General features: G+C 35.1%; 1 protein-coding gene across 1 annotated transcript in view; it reads right to left on the bottom strand.

Moving 5' to 3' along the window:
• Positions 1 to 348: 348 nt before the first annotated feature.
• The window catches only part of rxfp2l (relaxin family peptide receptor 2, like), a 73,487-nt gene continuing 56,684 nt past the window's right edge, over positions 349 to 17,151 (bottom strand). Inside the window, 4 exon segments of the mRNA XM_067438586.1 lie at positions 349 to 1,339; positions 4,146 to 4,358; positions 6,091 to 6,501; positions 12,949 to 13,178. Coding sequence (XP_067294687.1) covers positions 1,200 to 1,339; positions 4,146 to 4,358; positions 6,091 to 6,501; positions 12,949 to 13,178 — 994 coding nt within the window. The 3' untranslated portion in view covers positions 349 to 1,199.

Raw genomic sequence — 17,151 nt, 5'->3', positions numbered from 1 at the left:
TAAAGAACCTTGGTCTAGTGCATGCAAAGGAACAATTACATTTTTAACTGCAATGTGTTCTGTGTAAAAAGTTTTTGAATACATTAAAATTTGGACAAGACTTATTTTGTCAGACTTTATGAGACTAAACAAAGTCTAACCCCAAACCTTCCGCTGTAAAGGTCCATCAGTAAACGGAGGACTCTCTTCTGGGATGCTTTTTAGTAAAACTGTGGGGTCAAGGGAGATCTGTTAACTTCTTTATTCAGTAAAGCTGCTCTTTGTTAACGAAGTCTAGCCTAATTATTTCTTAAGACATTCTCTTAGAGCTAATTTTGTACAAGATATAACATATGTCAGAGCAAGGAAAAGGAGTTAGTGCTGCCAAACAGGTGTTGTGTAACGAAATATAATGAATTTATTCATTGCAATTATTTAGGTTTTACATTCATTTTACATAATGTAGACAACTAACAAATTACAGCAGACAAATGAAAGCCGTGAGTTTCATAAGACTCAAACAATAAAAAAAATCATTAACGGCAGTCTGGAACCAGTTTGTCATTTGATACCAACTTGAACACCCATAATGACATGTTTGTATTTTTTCATGGATTAAGTAATATGATTGGTTTAGGTGTGATATTTCATTTTGAAATATTTTGTATATTTATCCTTTCCTCTCCACCATATATTTTTTGGTCTTTCTGGACATTTTTTATCCTGATTCCTGACAGTATGTAAATGCAATCTTTGCCTCTTTGTTTTCCATACACATCCACAAAAGCAAACAAAAATTCAATTAAATCAGTCGGAAGGGTTCCAATCCTCAGCCCGTCGGGTCTGTCCTGAACTGTTTTCTGCCTGTTCTCTGACAGCCGCAGAGTTTGGCTTTCCCTGTGTATGCATGCACTGCTCCAGGTCTATTTGGGAGTTGAAGTTTCATAGGTTTGCATGTCATTTCTTTGTTTTTCAAATAAGGCTTGGTATTACATGTTATTTGCATAAATGTATATTGTTTATGATGGTCTGCTGGTTAATGTGGTCATTTGTGCGCTTATTTCTTCACCCCTGCAGGCTCTTATAAGCCTCATTAACTTGCTGAGGATGAGAGAATCGTGTGTGTTGGGGGGGATAATGTATCATTATCATGTCATCTATTAACTTTTTATTCCACATGGAATATTAATCTCAGAGCATGTGCTTATAGTGTGTTTGTGTCAGTTAGTCTGCTGGCAGCGATATTTCAGACACTGTTTAAGTCTCTGCTGAAAAGCGCTGGTTGTGATGGTGTACAGAATGGGATTCAGGGCGCTGTTTATTGGTAGGATAAAAATCACCACCCACAGAATAATGGTACCTAGAGGAGATGGAGAGAAAGCAAAAAGAAAGTGCAGATTAAACCATATTGTCCGAGGGAAGAACTGCAAAGCCATTCTAGCTGATAAGTGTTCATGTGTGCTCATGGCGGTTGAATGTCTAATCCTCTTAGTGACCGGGGGCTTCAGCTCCTCAGCCATCCTTCAGCCATCTACTAATCAAAATGTGCCTCTTCGCTCAGACCGGCTACTTGTATCGCTCATGTTTCGTAAATGACAGTTGTCAATAGATTTTACAGGCAGTGTATAGGTATATCTGGATTCAAACTTTTTTTAAATGAAAAAAATGAGAATATCAAGACACAATGAGCCAAAGTCAACTACTCAAAAATCAATACTTATTTATCATATGAAATGTGGATATTAAGGGTGTATTCACACTTATAGTTTGGTTCACTTTTGGTCCTGACCAATAAAGAAAATGCATCAATTTAGTCCAACATGTTGAATATTTACGATCAGAAATCCTGATGTGTGGGGGGACCCCCAAGGACAAACGCGCACACACTCGCGGGAAATGGGAAAAATGTCCAATCAGAAAGCAGGCTACGGATGCTGGCTGCTGGCAAGCAGGCTACTGTAGCTGCAGCTGTGGTAACTTGACCAGATCTGGCAACCCGGATGCCAAAACACTACTGACTTTCTGATTGGTCGATAGGTGGAGGGTGGAGCTTTAGGCTAAAACACAACATGTCAACATCAACATCAGTTGAGGACAATATCCTGGCAGGACTACAGTTGTCAGTGATATAAGTATTTGAAATTAACATGATTTCTTAATGTCTAGTGACATATCAGGGCCATTTTATGATTAATTGAAATAAATGTCTTACATATAGTTCCTTTAAACATAAATATATAGCCTACTGATACGGCAAAGACAGCGGCGGCAATCGGCAGTATTGTAGGCTGTAGAATATTTCGTTCTGTATTGACATGCAATATTTGAAAATCGATAATTATTATTATTTATTACAGTTATATCTGCATTTATGTCATATCAAAATGTGATTTGTTAATATGTATCCATGTCAAAATTACATCTAAACATCTTTTCCTATTCTATTTTGCCTGGATCGCTTCCAACACGCTTGCGTGTCACATGAAAAATAGGTGTCGGTTCTATTTCTTGAATGCATGTATTTCCGGCGCAGGCAGTGTGCAAGTTTTAACAGCCGAGACGCTTATGCCATGCTTGCAGTGTGTCGTCGGCCTGAAGTCTTGCGATATTTCATGGCACTCCACACACTATAGGACACACTAAACGGTTAAATCTAGGATTATTTGTCCTCATGTTTGGTCTATCACATTTTGAAAATCCTATAAGATGTAAAAAAATAAAAAAAACTTGCTTGAGCATTCTGTCCTTTTTAGGCTTTTATCTTGTGACATCATGTCCTGTTTTGGTTTGTGTAGATATCTTTGGTTCTGTGCACTTCAACTAATATAAATGCAACACAGAGTTTGTTTGGAAGCGGACACACGTTTTTCTGGGGTTTTCACAAGGTTTCTGGTCTGCTGGTTTGATGCGCACCAGGGTTCGGGTGGCAGTGTTTGCACTTATTAAAATGAACCGTACTGACAGAGCAATTACACCAGAGGTTTTTTTTATTGAACAAAACCTGCCGAGTGTGAACACACCCTAAGACCTTTAATTCCCACTATAATAGATACAATACTAGTTAAAAAAGAAGTTAACTTTTAATTTATTTAATGAATAAAATGCCAGTAGATAAGAATGATTCTCTCTTTAAATAATGGAAATTTAAATAATTGAATAATAGAAATGACACAGTGGTGGCCAAAATGATTAGAACACTTGACATCTGGGGGTCATCTTATTGGGCCTGGATTTATTTTTCAGGAGGACAATAACCCGAAACATTCATCTAAATACCGCCAGTACTACCTGCGAAGTCCAGACCTCAACCCCATCAAGCACATTTGGGGCGAATTGAAAAATAAACTGGACAGATCGATTGTCCATTCAAAGAAAAGCCTTTGGCTTCAGTTGCAGAAGGCATGAGATAACATTAGTGTTGAAGTTCTCAGAGGAAATGTATTGACAGTATGCCCGAGAGGAGTGAGCTGCTGTAATTGCTGCAAACCAAATATTGAAGTTAAAAGTGGATAAAAACAGTACGACTCACTTCATCTAATATTTGATGGTCAGTGAATTTCATGAACATTATGAAAGTAAATTATGGTTTGGAGCAACTGTCAGGTGTTCTAACAATTTTGGCTACCACTGTTTATCTGTAGTTTTGTTGTATACCATATGGTATATGCTAACCTGTATCACACTATGTAAGGTGTTTTTGTATAATTTTTTTAGATACCAGTTTGTACCTATTAGGGGTACCACTAAGTCCACTTAGTCCTTTAAAGAGTTCTGCTACAAAGACAAGCATGCTGTAACCCTACAGGTACAGTTTTTACACATTTGATTTAATATTACTTTTGTGGGTGTATGTGTTCACAAAGCAAAACAAAAAGAAAAAATCTATATCTACTGGAGCATAGATCAGATCTTATTGTAAAGCTCTGTAAAGCCTGCTGTATTCATCGAACACACACAAGAATAAACCAGGGGAACTGCACTTTTATTGATTGGAAATCAGGCCAAGCAATTTAGAATACAATGGTTTTATACACTATATTAATGAGTTGCCTCATCAAGATCATTAGCTAATGTGCTGCCAAACTGCGGTCACAGCAATTATGAGTTAACTCATAATAACCTGCTAGTCTGCACTCTCAAATGTATTGTGACACGTGTTTGCTTACCTGCGATCTGAACTCTTAACAGTGATAGTATCTTCAAGAGGAAGATGGGGATCCAGCACATGGCATCAGTGAACACAATGAAGAAAAATCGCTTTGCAATAGTCACTTCCCGATCAAAAACTGTCTGCCGCGCAGACTTTGCGGTTTTCTGGACAGAGTAAAACATACTGGAGTAGGAGAATACGATCACCATGAAAGCCAGCAGATTCAGACCTGACAGAGAAACACACACATAAATCTTCAGTAACATTGAGAAAAAAAGTGTTTCACCAATTTAGCTGCATATTTTGTTTTACTTTTCCCCCCCTTTTGTCTTTGGACTGGAGCAGTTTTGCATGACTTAATATTTTTCCAGTAAAAAGAAGACTGTAACAATAAAAAAAAAAATTCATTTTAAAGCAGTTCGTAAGTTTTCCCTCTGTCACCATCTCTGTTTGAAACCTGCAATTGTAGTTATTTGCGCTGTTATCATCTGTACGCGTGTATCGTAAGTTGTCTATCGTTTATCTGTAAGTTGTCTATCGGCACCTCAGGGCAGATGAATCTAATGTTTTGTGGAGTTTGTGCGGATTTGCTGTAAGTCCCCGCACCTGTGTCAATACTGTACTTCAGAATCACAGATTCTGCGTCTGGAGTATAAATAAGAATTTTCACCCGAAAAAGTCATCTGAACAAGTAACATGTAACACTTGTAACACTTAACACAAGTAACACTTTTGGGAACAAAACATTACAATAAATCACGCTATCAACTGTGATTAAATCTAATGATCGCTTGTATAAAATCAAACCGTACAAATCTGAATTATTGTTATACTTTAGTTTCATATTTTTAATGTTAACAGCATTAGAATTGCATGTATCTAGTGTTTATTAGTGTTACCGGTAGATTTCGATTTCTGTACAGTCTGATCTTTTGCTTTTGACTATGTGTGAGTCTCCAGGTTTCGCTGATGTCATTTGGACCTTTCTGGATTACAATCCGCCATCAAAATGATACATTTAATTAAATAAGAAGTATTTACTAGACAAGCAAAAGTAATTGTCTTATTTTGGGGGAAAATAACTCAAAATTAAGAGAGTTTTTGCTAAGATAAAAAATGCATTTTTTTCTTTGATAAGAAATGCATTTTTTTTGCAGTGCTCTATACAGAACCCTATATAGAAAGTTCCCAAAGGGTTCTTTCTTGTCATTATTGAACCCTTTTAGCATAAAAGGGTCTTTGGAGTATACTCAACTATATTTATACTGTATATAACCTTTTAAGAGTTCCAAATACGTAGCGCTGATAGAACCTTTTCTTCTAAGAGTGTACTACTACTAGCCCAAATCTTTCTTTATTCTTTTTTCTTTCTTTACACGTGATGTAATGATGCAAGATATGCTTGAATTTCCAAAGGAAAATCCACTAGTACCACTCTGATTATAACACATTATTATAAGCTTACCGTTGTGAATGGGGCTAAGGTAAGGAGATCGTTTTGAATGCTGGCTTGTTGTGTACTTCTCAAAAATTGATTTTGGGTAATTTTTTAACCAAACAAAGTTACAGACTGCAGGTTTAAGAAAATAGATTTGTATTTATATGAGGTTTTCGGACTATATATTTTAATTTACCCTTTCTTACGGCATTGAAAATAAATAAATGGCAATGGAGACATTAAAATAAGTTAAATTCATTATGTATTCTCTAAAAACAAGCCTTAATATTTTATATAATTTATCACTTTTTGAGGATATTTAGAAAATGTGAGAAATAGTCATTCAGAGCCTTGTTTTTGCTGAGTTCAGTGACTGACTGCTGGCGCCTGCATTTTACTTTTTTTAAAGCTTGTTGTAACAGCATATTTGAAGCTCTGGGGAAATTCAGTAAAAAAAGAAAAAAAAGAGTATTGTCTCAAACATAGTGCATGATTTGCACAGTTCAGTGCCCTCCACTCTCACCGAGAAAGATGGCTGTAGAATAACATCTGGCACCAGGTTTCTCTGTCTGGTCTGAATGAAGAGGGAAACACACTCCATTCCGCCCATAAAAATTCCCAAATGTCTGTTTATCCCAGAAGGGAATAACGGCAATGATAAATCCTAGCAGCCAGATGAAGGTCAGCGAGCAGAGGGTCTGTTTTCGTCCAGCACGGTAATGCTGGAATGGGAAGACGATGCACAGATACTTCTCTAGTGTCATGTAGGTCAACATCATGACGGATACCTCTGTGGACAACATGGCCAGAGAGCCAATCAGCTGGCAGGACAGGCTCTCCATCCATATCTGAGCATGGCGGTTGTACTCGCCACAATACTTGATATCAAATGCACCAATGAACAGCAGATAAACGCCCATGAGACAGTCTGCACCTATCAGAGATAAACACACATGGAATATTTGGTCATATTTTGTTGACCATATTTTAATGCATAAGGATACATTATTTAATATATGATCCGCAAAATATCAATTAATTACCTTTTGTCCATCAATCCATCTGTCATACTTTCATCCATACGAAAATACAAAAAATACTCAAACTAAAGGCTGCAACATACTCCGCAAGAACAGAGAAAAAAGTTCTCACTCCCATGACATCATTTTGTTCTTGCAGCCCTGCTTTAGGAGTTCTCGCAGCTTGTTCGACAAGTGTCCGAGTTGCAGGTGTCCGAGAACTATCGTGTGATTGTTCATCATTTTAAAGTGGGCGTGGTTAATGCGGAGCAACGCAGATGATCGGCACCTGCTTTTCTCGTGAAGTACGAATGTACTGGCCATAACAAACTTTGTTCTTGTTCTTACCACCTCGAGAAACGAAAACATTTCTTTGTTCTTGCAGAGTATGTTCCAAGCTTTAAGCTGAAATAAAAAACAAATCCAGTCTATATGGAAAATTTAAAAATAAAAATGTTAAACAGACTAGTGTTGTCTTGTCACGATACCAAAATGATGACCGATACGATGCCATACTAAAATATTTCGATACCAATACTAAATTGATACCACGGTAAAAACAAAACAATCAACAACAACAAAAAACAGATAATATGAATAATATGACAACAGAACTTATTATTTTTTATTTTATTTATTTTTTTAACTAAAAATTTACTTGGCCAGCATGTTCCTGCCCTGGTATTTGACCATTCCCTCCACTTATTGCTATAATAACTGCTGTGAACATACTCACAGAGATCACATTATCAATCCCAGGCACGTGCAGGGGGTGGGGGGAGGGGGGGGGGGTGCTTGAGCACCTGCCTCTTTGCCCCTTGATGCCCAAAGTGCCCTTTTTGTCAAGGCAAAAAAAAATAAAAAATTCCTATTATATTAATATATATATAATCACAGGCCTTTTTGTGAAGGCCTGCCCAATCTAACTATTAGTAAAATTAAATAAATTAAACAATAAAATGAATCACATGATGACCTTTCACCCGATGACCTCATCTCTCACGCCGCTCGCGCGCGCCATTGGAGAGTGGACTGAGAAGCGGATTCTTCAATACAGCGGTAACGTTAAGTGTTGTTCTCAGCGAAGTGTTTGTTTAGTTAGTTATTATTTGTTATCATTTTACAAGAACGACTTGGAGAGAGCATGGAGCTGCTGTTTATATTTCTGTTTCCTGTATGTGTATTGTAACAGTAATGTTAACATTAGTTTGCTGTTTGAGGAAGAAAAGTTTCAAGGGCGTAGAGTTACACAGTCTTGTCTTTGTTATTTTACTAAAAACTATTTATACTTTAACCTATTATTTTTATTCTAGTATTTATTTAAAAACACTGGTAAAGGCTTATACTGATTTTTCATCCTCTGAATTAGTCTATATCTGTTTTTTATTATCATTAAAAATATAACGTTAATGTTATATAAATTCAGAACAGGTTTCAATCATGTTCATGTCAATAATGTTCATCACAGAGAAAAGTGTAGCTTTAATGATAATTCAGAAAGGTTTTGATAATGATAATTCTATTACGTTTTCTGTCTAAAAGGCCACCGGTAAATATAACATTTATTATAATGGGTTTATATAAAGATTGTTTTAAGTTCACTTAAATTAAGTGTTTTTTAAAGCCTAATAAATATTGAAATTGGTAGCTTTCATTTATACTGTAGTGCAATGTCATAATGTTTCATAGAGACATTAGCATCAGTGATACTGGCCTTCATTCATAAAAAGATGCCAATACAACACATATTTACAATATGTTGTCTTTAAATTGTTTCTACATTAATTTGGAGAGTAACTCAAATGATTACAATATCAAAATATTACAAATGCCCATGTTTTTAAACCGTGATTAATCTTGATTAATTACAGAACTTTTTTTATTAATTAGTTAATTTGTTTAAATCTATTCCCAGCACTAATTTTAATATGAAAAAAATATGTTTTTCTGTAACAGTAGTGTTTACAACAGCAAAATCACTATAGCCTCTAAACTCAATAATATATCTCTGGAAAAAATACTTTAAAATGTATTATTAAAAAAATATATCGATGTCAATATAAAATGAACCTGACCTAACATCAAAGTGCAGAGTACATGAGATATGGCCCAAGTAGATTTCAGGAAAAGGTATAAAAATACCCAGATTATGAATATGAAGGAGTTTTTGTGCATGTTTATGACAACTGTCATTAAGTGTCATTGAGTGTCTCAATTATGTCATTTTTAATGCAAAGATGACATTATGTGAGATGTGTTTGTTATGACAACTTTAAATTTTAAAGTTTGTCACTATCACTAACAAGACATCTCACATTACGTTAAATAAAACTATTCAGTACTGTAGGCCTACGTAACGGGCCACGTTGATTTTGAATAAGGACCATGTCCTACCTACACAGTTTACTATAACAGCTGTTCTTTACTATTCTGTATAACAGAATCATAAGTATAACAGTTTCTAATCCCAGAGTTATTAATAGGTGGAAAGAGTTTTTTTTATTTTTTTTAACTTTTAAAATATTTTTTTAACTTTTGACCTTTTAAAGATTTCTTATCAAAACTGCATCACAGCATTGCTGCATTGCTGCCATATCAGTACAGAAACATCTGTATTGAAACGCGTATCAGAAAGGAATGTGTGACAATATATTGCTGTATTGATATTTTGAGCACAGCCCGATTAAAAGTCTTGTTCCATGTGCCCCTTTTATACTTTGAGCACCTGCCCCTCCAAGGGTCTCTGCACGGCCCTGATCAATCCTGTTATCATTCACTAACCTTTCACTTCTGAACAACAGGTTGGGATGACCAAAATCTTATTTCATGATACGAGTAATTTAATATATATATATATATATATATATATATATATATATATATATATATATATATATATATATATATATATATATATATATATATATTTTTTTTTTTTTTAAATGTAATTGTATAATTATAAAATAGATTTTAATTGCATTTTTGTTTTTAAAAATAAGCAAAAAATGCAAATTACAAACAATATGACAAAAACAGTGCTTTATTTTTCAGCTACATTAGGTCTATTTAACAGTAGCAAGACAAGAAAGAAATTAAATAATCAAATATAAACTGCTTACTTAGTCTTTACTCTATAATTTAACTATACACTGATTCTTAATAAATACATATTTAGTTATTTAGCCAAGCATGTGGTGGTTTTCTATTTTTCAATGTTTGATTAACATTAATAAACACAGAATATAGGTCTGGCTTAAGACCTGCACGGATCTTATTACCTCAGCTGTATACGTTCACTAAAGACATATCCGACTGTGTTTACCTGAATACTCGCCAGACCGTGCATTTTTACATATTTTTGACCATTCAAACCCAAACAAAAATCCGTGAAAGAACTGAATGGCGATCGCATGTTTTGTCTAAATGCGTGGGCGCGCGCTTCAGGTCAGAGTCCGCCAGCGCGAGCACGTCCTGCGCCGCGCTTTATTTTTCTCATGCGCGCATATTTCTGTTGCTTTGTCATGCGTTGCGCGTATATATTTCATATCACTCCTCCACTTCCAATATTTAGTGAACGGCTGAAGTAGAGCTCACACACACGTCCTGGCTGGCACCTGCTGTCACACATCGACCCAAATTAAGAAATACAGCTCATATTAGCGCTGTCCTCGTTAAAGTACCGGCACTAATAAAAGTCCATATTTGTAATAGCAGGGGTTCGCAATACTTTTCTAGTAGCTAACGGTATATCGTGCAACACTAAAACAGATTAATAAAAATGACAAACAACAACAATCCTAAAACATATAATAAAATGTAAAATAAAAGCTAACTAAGAATACTATTAAATACTATAATAGTATAAAAATAATACATAAAATATAGCATATAAAGATAGTATATAAATCTACCTATCATAATCAATCAGTCAGTCATATCAGTATTTTCTGCTATATTTCTGGTAGTTTGTTGTGAAGCCCAAATTTCTCTCTTTTTTGGGGGGTTCTCTCTATTTTTGTGTCCTAGATACCTGCAGAGCATTTGATTCAGCCAATAGTTAAAGCGCACCAAATCACCGACACACATTCATTCACCTGCACTCCCTCCAAATCATCTTCCCTCCCCTCAAAGATGTCTCTCCCAGCTTCTGTTTCCATTCCTCAAAATCAGGACCTCTGAGATGAGACATTTCACACACAGCGAAAGGCTTTTTGCAAGTAAGCACGGATATTATGTATGTTAGTCTGAACTGAAGTAAGTCCTACAGAGACACCCCCCTCCCCCATTGCTAAAGATATTCCAGCCAATGTTACTCTGTGAGATGGAGTTCCAACTCTAAACTCTTCCCTCTCTCTTCATGTCTCTCCTCTGAGGGGACGGCAGGTTTTGGTCATTTAAGACTCACTGGTTCTTTCAACTCTGTGGTTTAAAAAAAAAACTGCACATATCCAGCCATCTGTTATCAGCCCCCTGTCTGCTATCTCTTTCGGTCAGAGACATATTAGTCCTCAGACTCTGATCCCCAGCTGACCAGCTATAGATATTGCACTAATACATACAACAAAATATTATAATAAAACATCACCTTTTCTGTCTGTGTGTGATCAGGTATTAATTTTGTTGCTATAGTGTGCAAGGTCACACACACATCAGCAAGCTCTCTTTGTGTGCGCACACACGTGTATAAAGATACAGACTGTTGTAATTATTTATCTGCCCAGTGGGGAGTCAAGAGTGTGTGTGTTTTGATGTTTATTAAAAGCTTGTGATACTGCATAGATGTATAATTTAGTGAGTTTCATGGCTGTGTGTTGATGTGTATAATTAGCGGAGTGTATAATGGAATGTGTGTGTGTAAATGCTGCAATTAGAGGGAACTGTACGACCCGTTAAGCCTGTTTGTCTGATGCCTGTGAACTTCCAAAATTAGACCCTACACTCAAATATTAACCATTTCAGAGAGCAAACAATTTTTTCATTACAAACTCTGAATCACTTTAAATAAGTAGATTACATATGTCAAAACACAGTCAAATGCAGATATTTACTATGGTACACATAATTAACCTGATTATTGCAGGGTTTTGACTCTTTTATATAGCTTTATATTCAATCAAAGCATTGTTGTGGGAAATACACACTGTTAAAAAAATGTCAGGTCTCCAATTGAAAATGTTCTAGTGACTGATCACATCTAAATTTTTCAGTCGACCGAATTTAATTTCTAAGAATTAAATTGCATAAATGCACAGAATTTAAATTTGACAAACTGAAAAATTTAGATGTGATCAGTCACTAGTAAACTTTCAATTGGAGCCATTTTTTTTTTTACAGTGCAGCTGTTATTATTATTTTATGTAAGCAGAGGTTTTTCCTTTGAGCTTTCTTGGTATTTGACAGGATTAATCCTGTTTGACAGTTATTTAAATTATTTTGTTTAAACTATTTTATTTTCGGGGTTGTCATGTTACACAGCAATAAAAAGTTGTTTTAATTTGCAATGTTTAACTATTACTGTGTCGCCTGTATTTTGTTAAAATGAAATGTATATACTTAAAAAAATTCAGAAATGGCGAGCATAAAAGATTCCTGTTAAAAACACACACACAGACACACACACACTTTGTCGGGACTCTCCATAGATGTAATGGTTTTACAAACTGTACATTCTATCCCCCCTACACTGCCCCTACAATGTAGGTAATCTCAGGTTTTACTATCCTTATGGAAACATTTGGTTCCCACAATGTTATATTTTGGGTTATAAAACAAGGGCACACACACACACACACACACACACACACACACACACACACACACACACACACACACACACACACACACACACACACACACACAAACACAAACACAAACACAAACAAATCTCAGCTTCCAAACAACTGTCCCTTTCTGCTGATATCACCAAGGTCTTGCAGTCTACATAATGTTAACCATATTCAGATCTGGCTTTAATCTGATATAGAAATTACAACTTTTATGATTCAATAAATTTTTTATTGATAAAAACAAGTCTCACCGCATGTCATTTTTCTTGCTGAAAATTGTGTTTCAATCTAAAATATTGCAAAGTAAAATGGGTTGCAAAAGGCATTTCATGTTGATTAAGTTTTTTTGTTTGTTAAGTGTTTAAGTGAATTGTATTGTAGATGTGTAGAAATCTTACTCGTATCAAATGTAATCAGAGTCAGACTGTTCTACATTGAGTTCACAAGTTTTTTGTGTGCCACTGTTTTATGCATGAAATGGATTTTGACTGATTAATCATTTGAGCTTCATTGGGGTTGAGTAGGATCCTACATATTGGTTGTGTCACACTTGTGTTTGATGTGTAATGGACTCACAGCAGAGGGATTTGATGGCCATGGTGTGATGTTGATTCTCTGAAGCGATACAGGACCGTAGACAGATGACGAAGATGTTTCCAAAGCAAATGATGAAGGCGACGACCCAGACAAACACGCGCAGGATGATGTTTGCGAGCAGATTCTCAAAGGACGAGATTCCGTCTGTGTTTGGTTTGCAGCTCCGCACGTTGGGTGAATATCCACAGAATTCAAAACGCTTGAAATAACTGAAATTATCCAACACATAAAAGACAGAAAAAGACAAAAGAAAAGCAAAATTGTTTTACACATAACTGCATAGGCCTACTTAATAAAAAAAGATACTCAGAACATTTATGGAATTGTTTACACAAATGAATATTCTCAGGCGACATTCGAGGCAATATTCGAGAACCTGTTCAGTCTGATTTGTAAACAAGTTTTGTAAACTAAATCAACCAATTCATTAAAAAGATGGAAACAAAACGGATTACAAATTGAACATTAAAGGGGTCATGAACTGGATTTTTTTATATAGTTGTCTGAGGTCAACTTACGACGTTTGAATGGTTTTTACATTCAAAAACAGCATAATGAATAAGTAATATGCTATTTTCTACACTGGTTTGAAGCTGTCTCTTAGTACACTCGGTTTTATTGGCCTGCCTCACAGAAGAGTTGAAAGTAAACCCAACTGCTAGGATTGGATAAGATTTGCATATTTAATGAGCTTATGCTCCCCCATGAGTACACGTCAGGAATTGTTTTGAAAGTGTGTGGGAAAACGACAACCGGAATGATTCACTCACAGGGCTCGAAAAACATCGTTATCAAACAATCACAATGATTTATATCTCATTCACCCACAATTCATTTGAATGTTTTTTTTTATTACTTGGCCCACCTGATTGATCTATAAACCGTATATCACAAAAACACACACACACGCACGCCTCACTGCAGAGTCATACAAATCAGCATGATCAAAACTTCAGCGATTGTATTTTACCTTGAAAAATTAAGTGAAGAGAGTGAACAATGCACACCAAGAAAGGAATGTTATTTCACTATTTAAGCTAGCCCATTGGCCAGCCATTGATACATTTTGGTAGCCTGTCTGGAAAAAACAAAGCCCTGGGATGTTGGGAATCTGACATGTCCGAATCTGATCACAAATCACAACACAACGAACCAACACACCTAAAAAAAAACGTTTCTTCACCCTGTGACACCATGATATGTTATGTTTAGTTAAACACGAACACATAATCAATAGATGCCAAACGATCTGTAACAATGCAATGTTATCTCATTTTTTTTTTAAATTAAATTGTTATTTTTAACAAATTAAAGAAAAAATTATCCTGTCTGTAAATCGAGTCCCCCTTTTTTTTTTTACAAACAAATATATGTTGAAATAAAGAAACAAAACACGCAATGTCTTCCCCACATGAGCTGGATATTAATTAAAAGTAAAGTTCATCCATGCATTCATAATATTTGAATCCGAATGAAGCTTATGCAGCATGTTTATTGCTTGGAAGTTCGATCCAGTTTAGCTATACGTAGGCCTATGCTATTTCTTCTTCGGTTAAGGCGGCGTTTCACCACACTCTGACATCACAGGTTGGCATATTCTGAGATCGAGCATTTGCCAAACCAGCAGTCAATAAGTATTTTTCTTTGACTAACAAAGTTTTCAGCTCCGAAACTTACAAGATAATATATTTTATCACTATGAACTTTTATCTTTCAAAAGCTCAAGGGAAAGTTGATTTCTCAATTCATGACCCCTTTAATTCTCTTATGACCCTTTACATTACTCAAACTTCAGCGTGCTGCACAAAGCTGTCATTTGGCTTCAGAGAACTTGGAATATATATGTCATATGTCAAGTCATATGAACCACTTATATGATCATTCACTTTAATTTTATGGAAATGAATCATTAGTATAATTGGTTGCACTTTATTTTACAATCCAGGGCTGGATTTCCCAATAGCATTGTCTCTTAGGTCGTTAAGAAGACTCCAAAGGTATAACTTTACCATTAGTATAGGTGTGTTCGCTTCGGAGGTTACTTTAGGTATACCTTCTGAAGTGCGAAGTTACCAGGTGCTGTCCGCGGAGGTGGTGCTGAAATTATTTATCAATGGCTCAAAAATCAATTATTCACTCTGTGCAGGGGCTGTTTATATGCGTTATGTGAGAAAGCGGTGTTCTTTATAACAGAAGCACTTCAGAAATAGATGTTATATGAGATCTTATAAATATAATCCAAATTGCAAACTAAATCCAACTGTGAATATTTTATTAAGTACTAATAAAAGTACTGAATTTTGGGGCTGAGGAGGTAGCTCCGTTGAGTTTGTCTTGAAGTCGGATACGACCAATACGATCTAAAAGGTGCTGAATTTGCTATTGTGGTAGGCAAAATCTATTGTAAATAGCAGCTTCTGACATTTTAGTTAATTATTCCCTTTCAATAAACTCAGTAATTGTTTGCCAGCTGATGTAGCCTACCTTGGATAATATAATTATCAAATTAATAATAAAATGAATAATTAAAAAGCTAACAAACATCAGTGTAATGACACTTGTATTCTTAACATGAAAGCACTTAAATTAACAAAATTATATTCATATAGACTAAGATATTAAGAAACAGTAGTGGCCACTATCAGAATGACCAACCTTACGATTGAACAACTTACAGAAGGCATACTTTACTAAGAACATTTTGGGAAACACATATTAAGATTACGGTACAGGTTAAGGTATAATTTAAGAACAATGCAGCGTTAAGAAAGATTCAGGAAATGCAGCCCTGTTACCCATATACAGGGGTGGTAAGTAATCAAGTAAAAATACTTTGATACTTTACTAAAGTATTTTTTTCGGGGATCTGTACTTTACTTGAGTATATTTTATTTGCATCTACTTTTACTCTTACTCCACTACAATATTAAAGGCAAAGTTTACTTTTTACTTCAATACATTTCCCCATGCCCGCTCCAAGTATTAAGTATTTATCACACTTGATTTCCAAACCGGTCTGGTCGGTCATGGATAATCCAGTCGGGTATAGACTTGGAAAAGCTGACAAGTCAGGTTTGCCACACTAACGTTAGCTCAGTGTTTCCCCAACTTTTATATTTTGCGGCACACAATTTACTATGAAAACATCGGTAACATTTTACAATACAGGTGCACTATTATAATTCATGCCTAACTAATGCACAGATAATCATTAGTTAATGTATTACTAATAAAGAACTAAACCTTTTGTTAATGATTACTGCATCAGCAACTAATGAACATTCTCTATGATTAATAGATTAAGTAATATATGAATTGCTATTAATTAAATATGACATCATTAATTCCCTAATGACATATTACATTAACTAATAATGTAAATTCATGTATTCAAAGCCATGCATTCCGACTCTCAGTTGTCTGTTTAATTAATCATTAATCATAACAATTGGCAAAATTATATTATGACTTTACTTGTTGAGGCACATGACTATTAACTAATTGTTACGTAATATGTCATTGTGGTTATGGCTTTTGAATTAATTTTGAATTAGTTAATAGTATCTTGCTCCTCATCTGTTTTATGGAACTAATGTTATGGAACATGTCTATTTTAAGTTTAACCCCTATACTGCGTTAAGGTGCTTCATTGTCTCCTATTAATTGCAAATCTAACAAATTCTTAATTGCAGTATCTAATCTTATCATTTGTTCAATTAAAGCATTGCATATCAGTCCCAAAAGACTTTATCTGCTTATTGATATTTACAGTGAGTATGTTTTAAATCTGATACTTTTGTACTTTTACTCAAGTGATGTTTGAATGGAGGACTTTCTACTTTTACTGGAGTATTTTTTTATTTAGGTATATATACTTTCACTCGAGTATAACTTTTGAGTACTTTTACCACCTCTGCCCATATACACATACACGTGACACTTATTGTAATGACACTAACTGGGTAATAATGTCCAGGTATTAACCCATGTAGTTTCTTTATATTACCCAGTACTTTCTTAGTAAAATAAAGTGCAAACAGAAAATCATTTAGAGTGACACAAAGATGAGTAAATGAAGGCAGAATGCATTAAGGAAAAGTAATGTTCTTGAACATGTTCAAAGGAATGCCTAATACTTACACCTTAAATGAACACTTTACCCTGCTGCACAATCAAACACTC

This window comes from Pseudorasbora parva, chromosome 3 (assembly GCF_024679245.1).
Source record: "Pseudorasbora parva isolate DD20220531a chromosome 3, ASM2467924v1, whole genome shotgun sequence".
Taxonomy (NCBI): Eukaryota; Metazoa; Chordata; class Actinopteri; order Cypriniformes; family Gobionidae; genus Pseudorasbora; species Pseudorasbora parva.
This window is presented reverse-complemented; position numbering and strand designations above follow the sequence as displayed.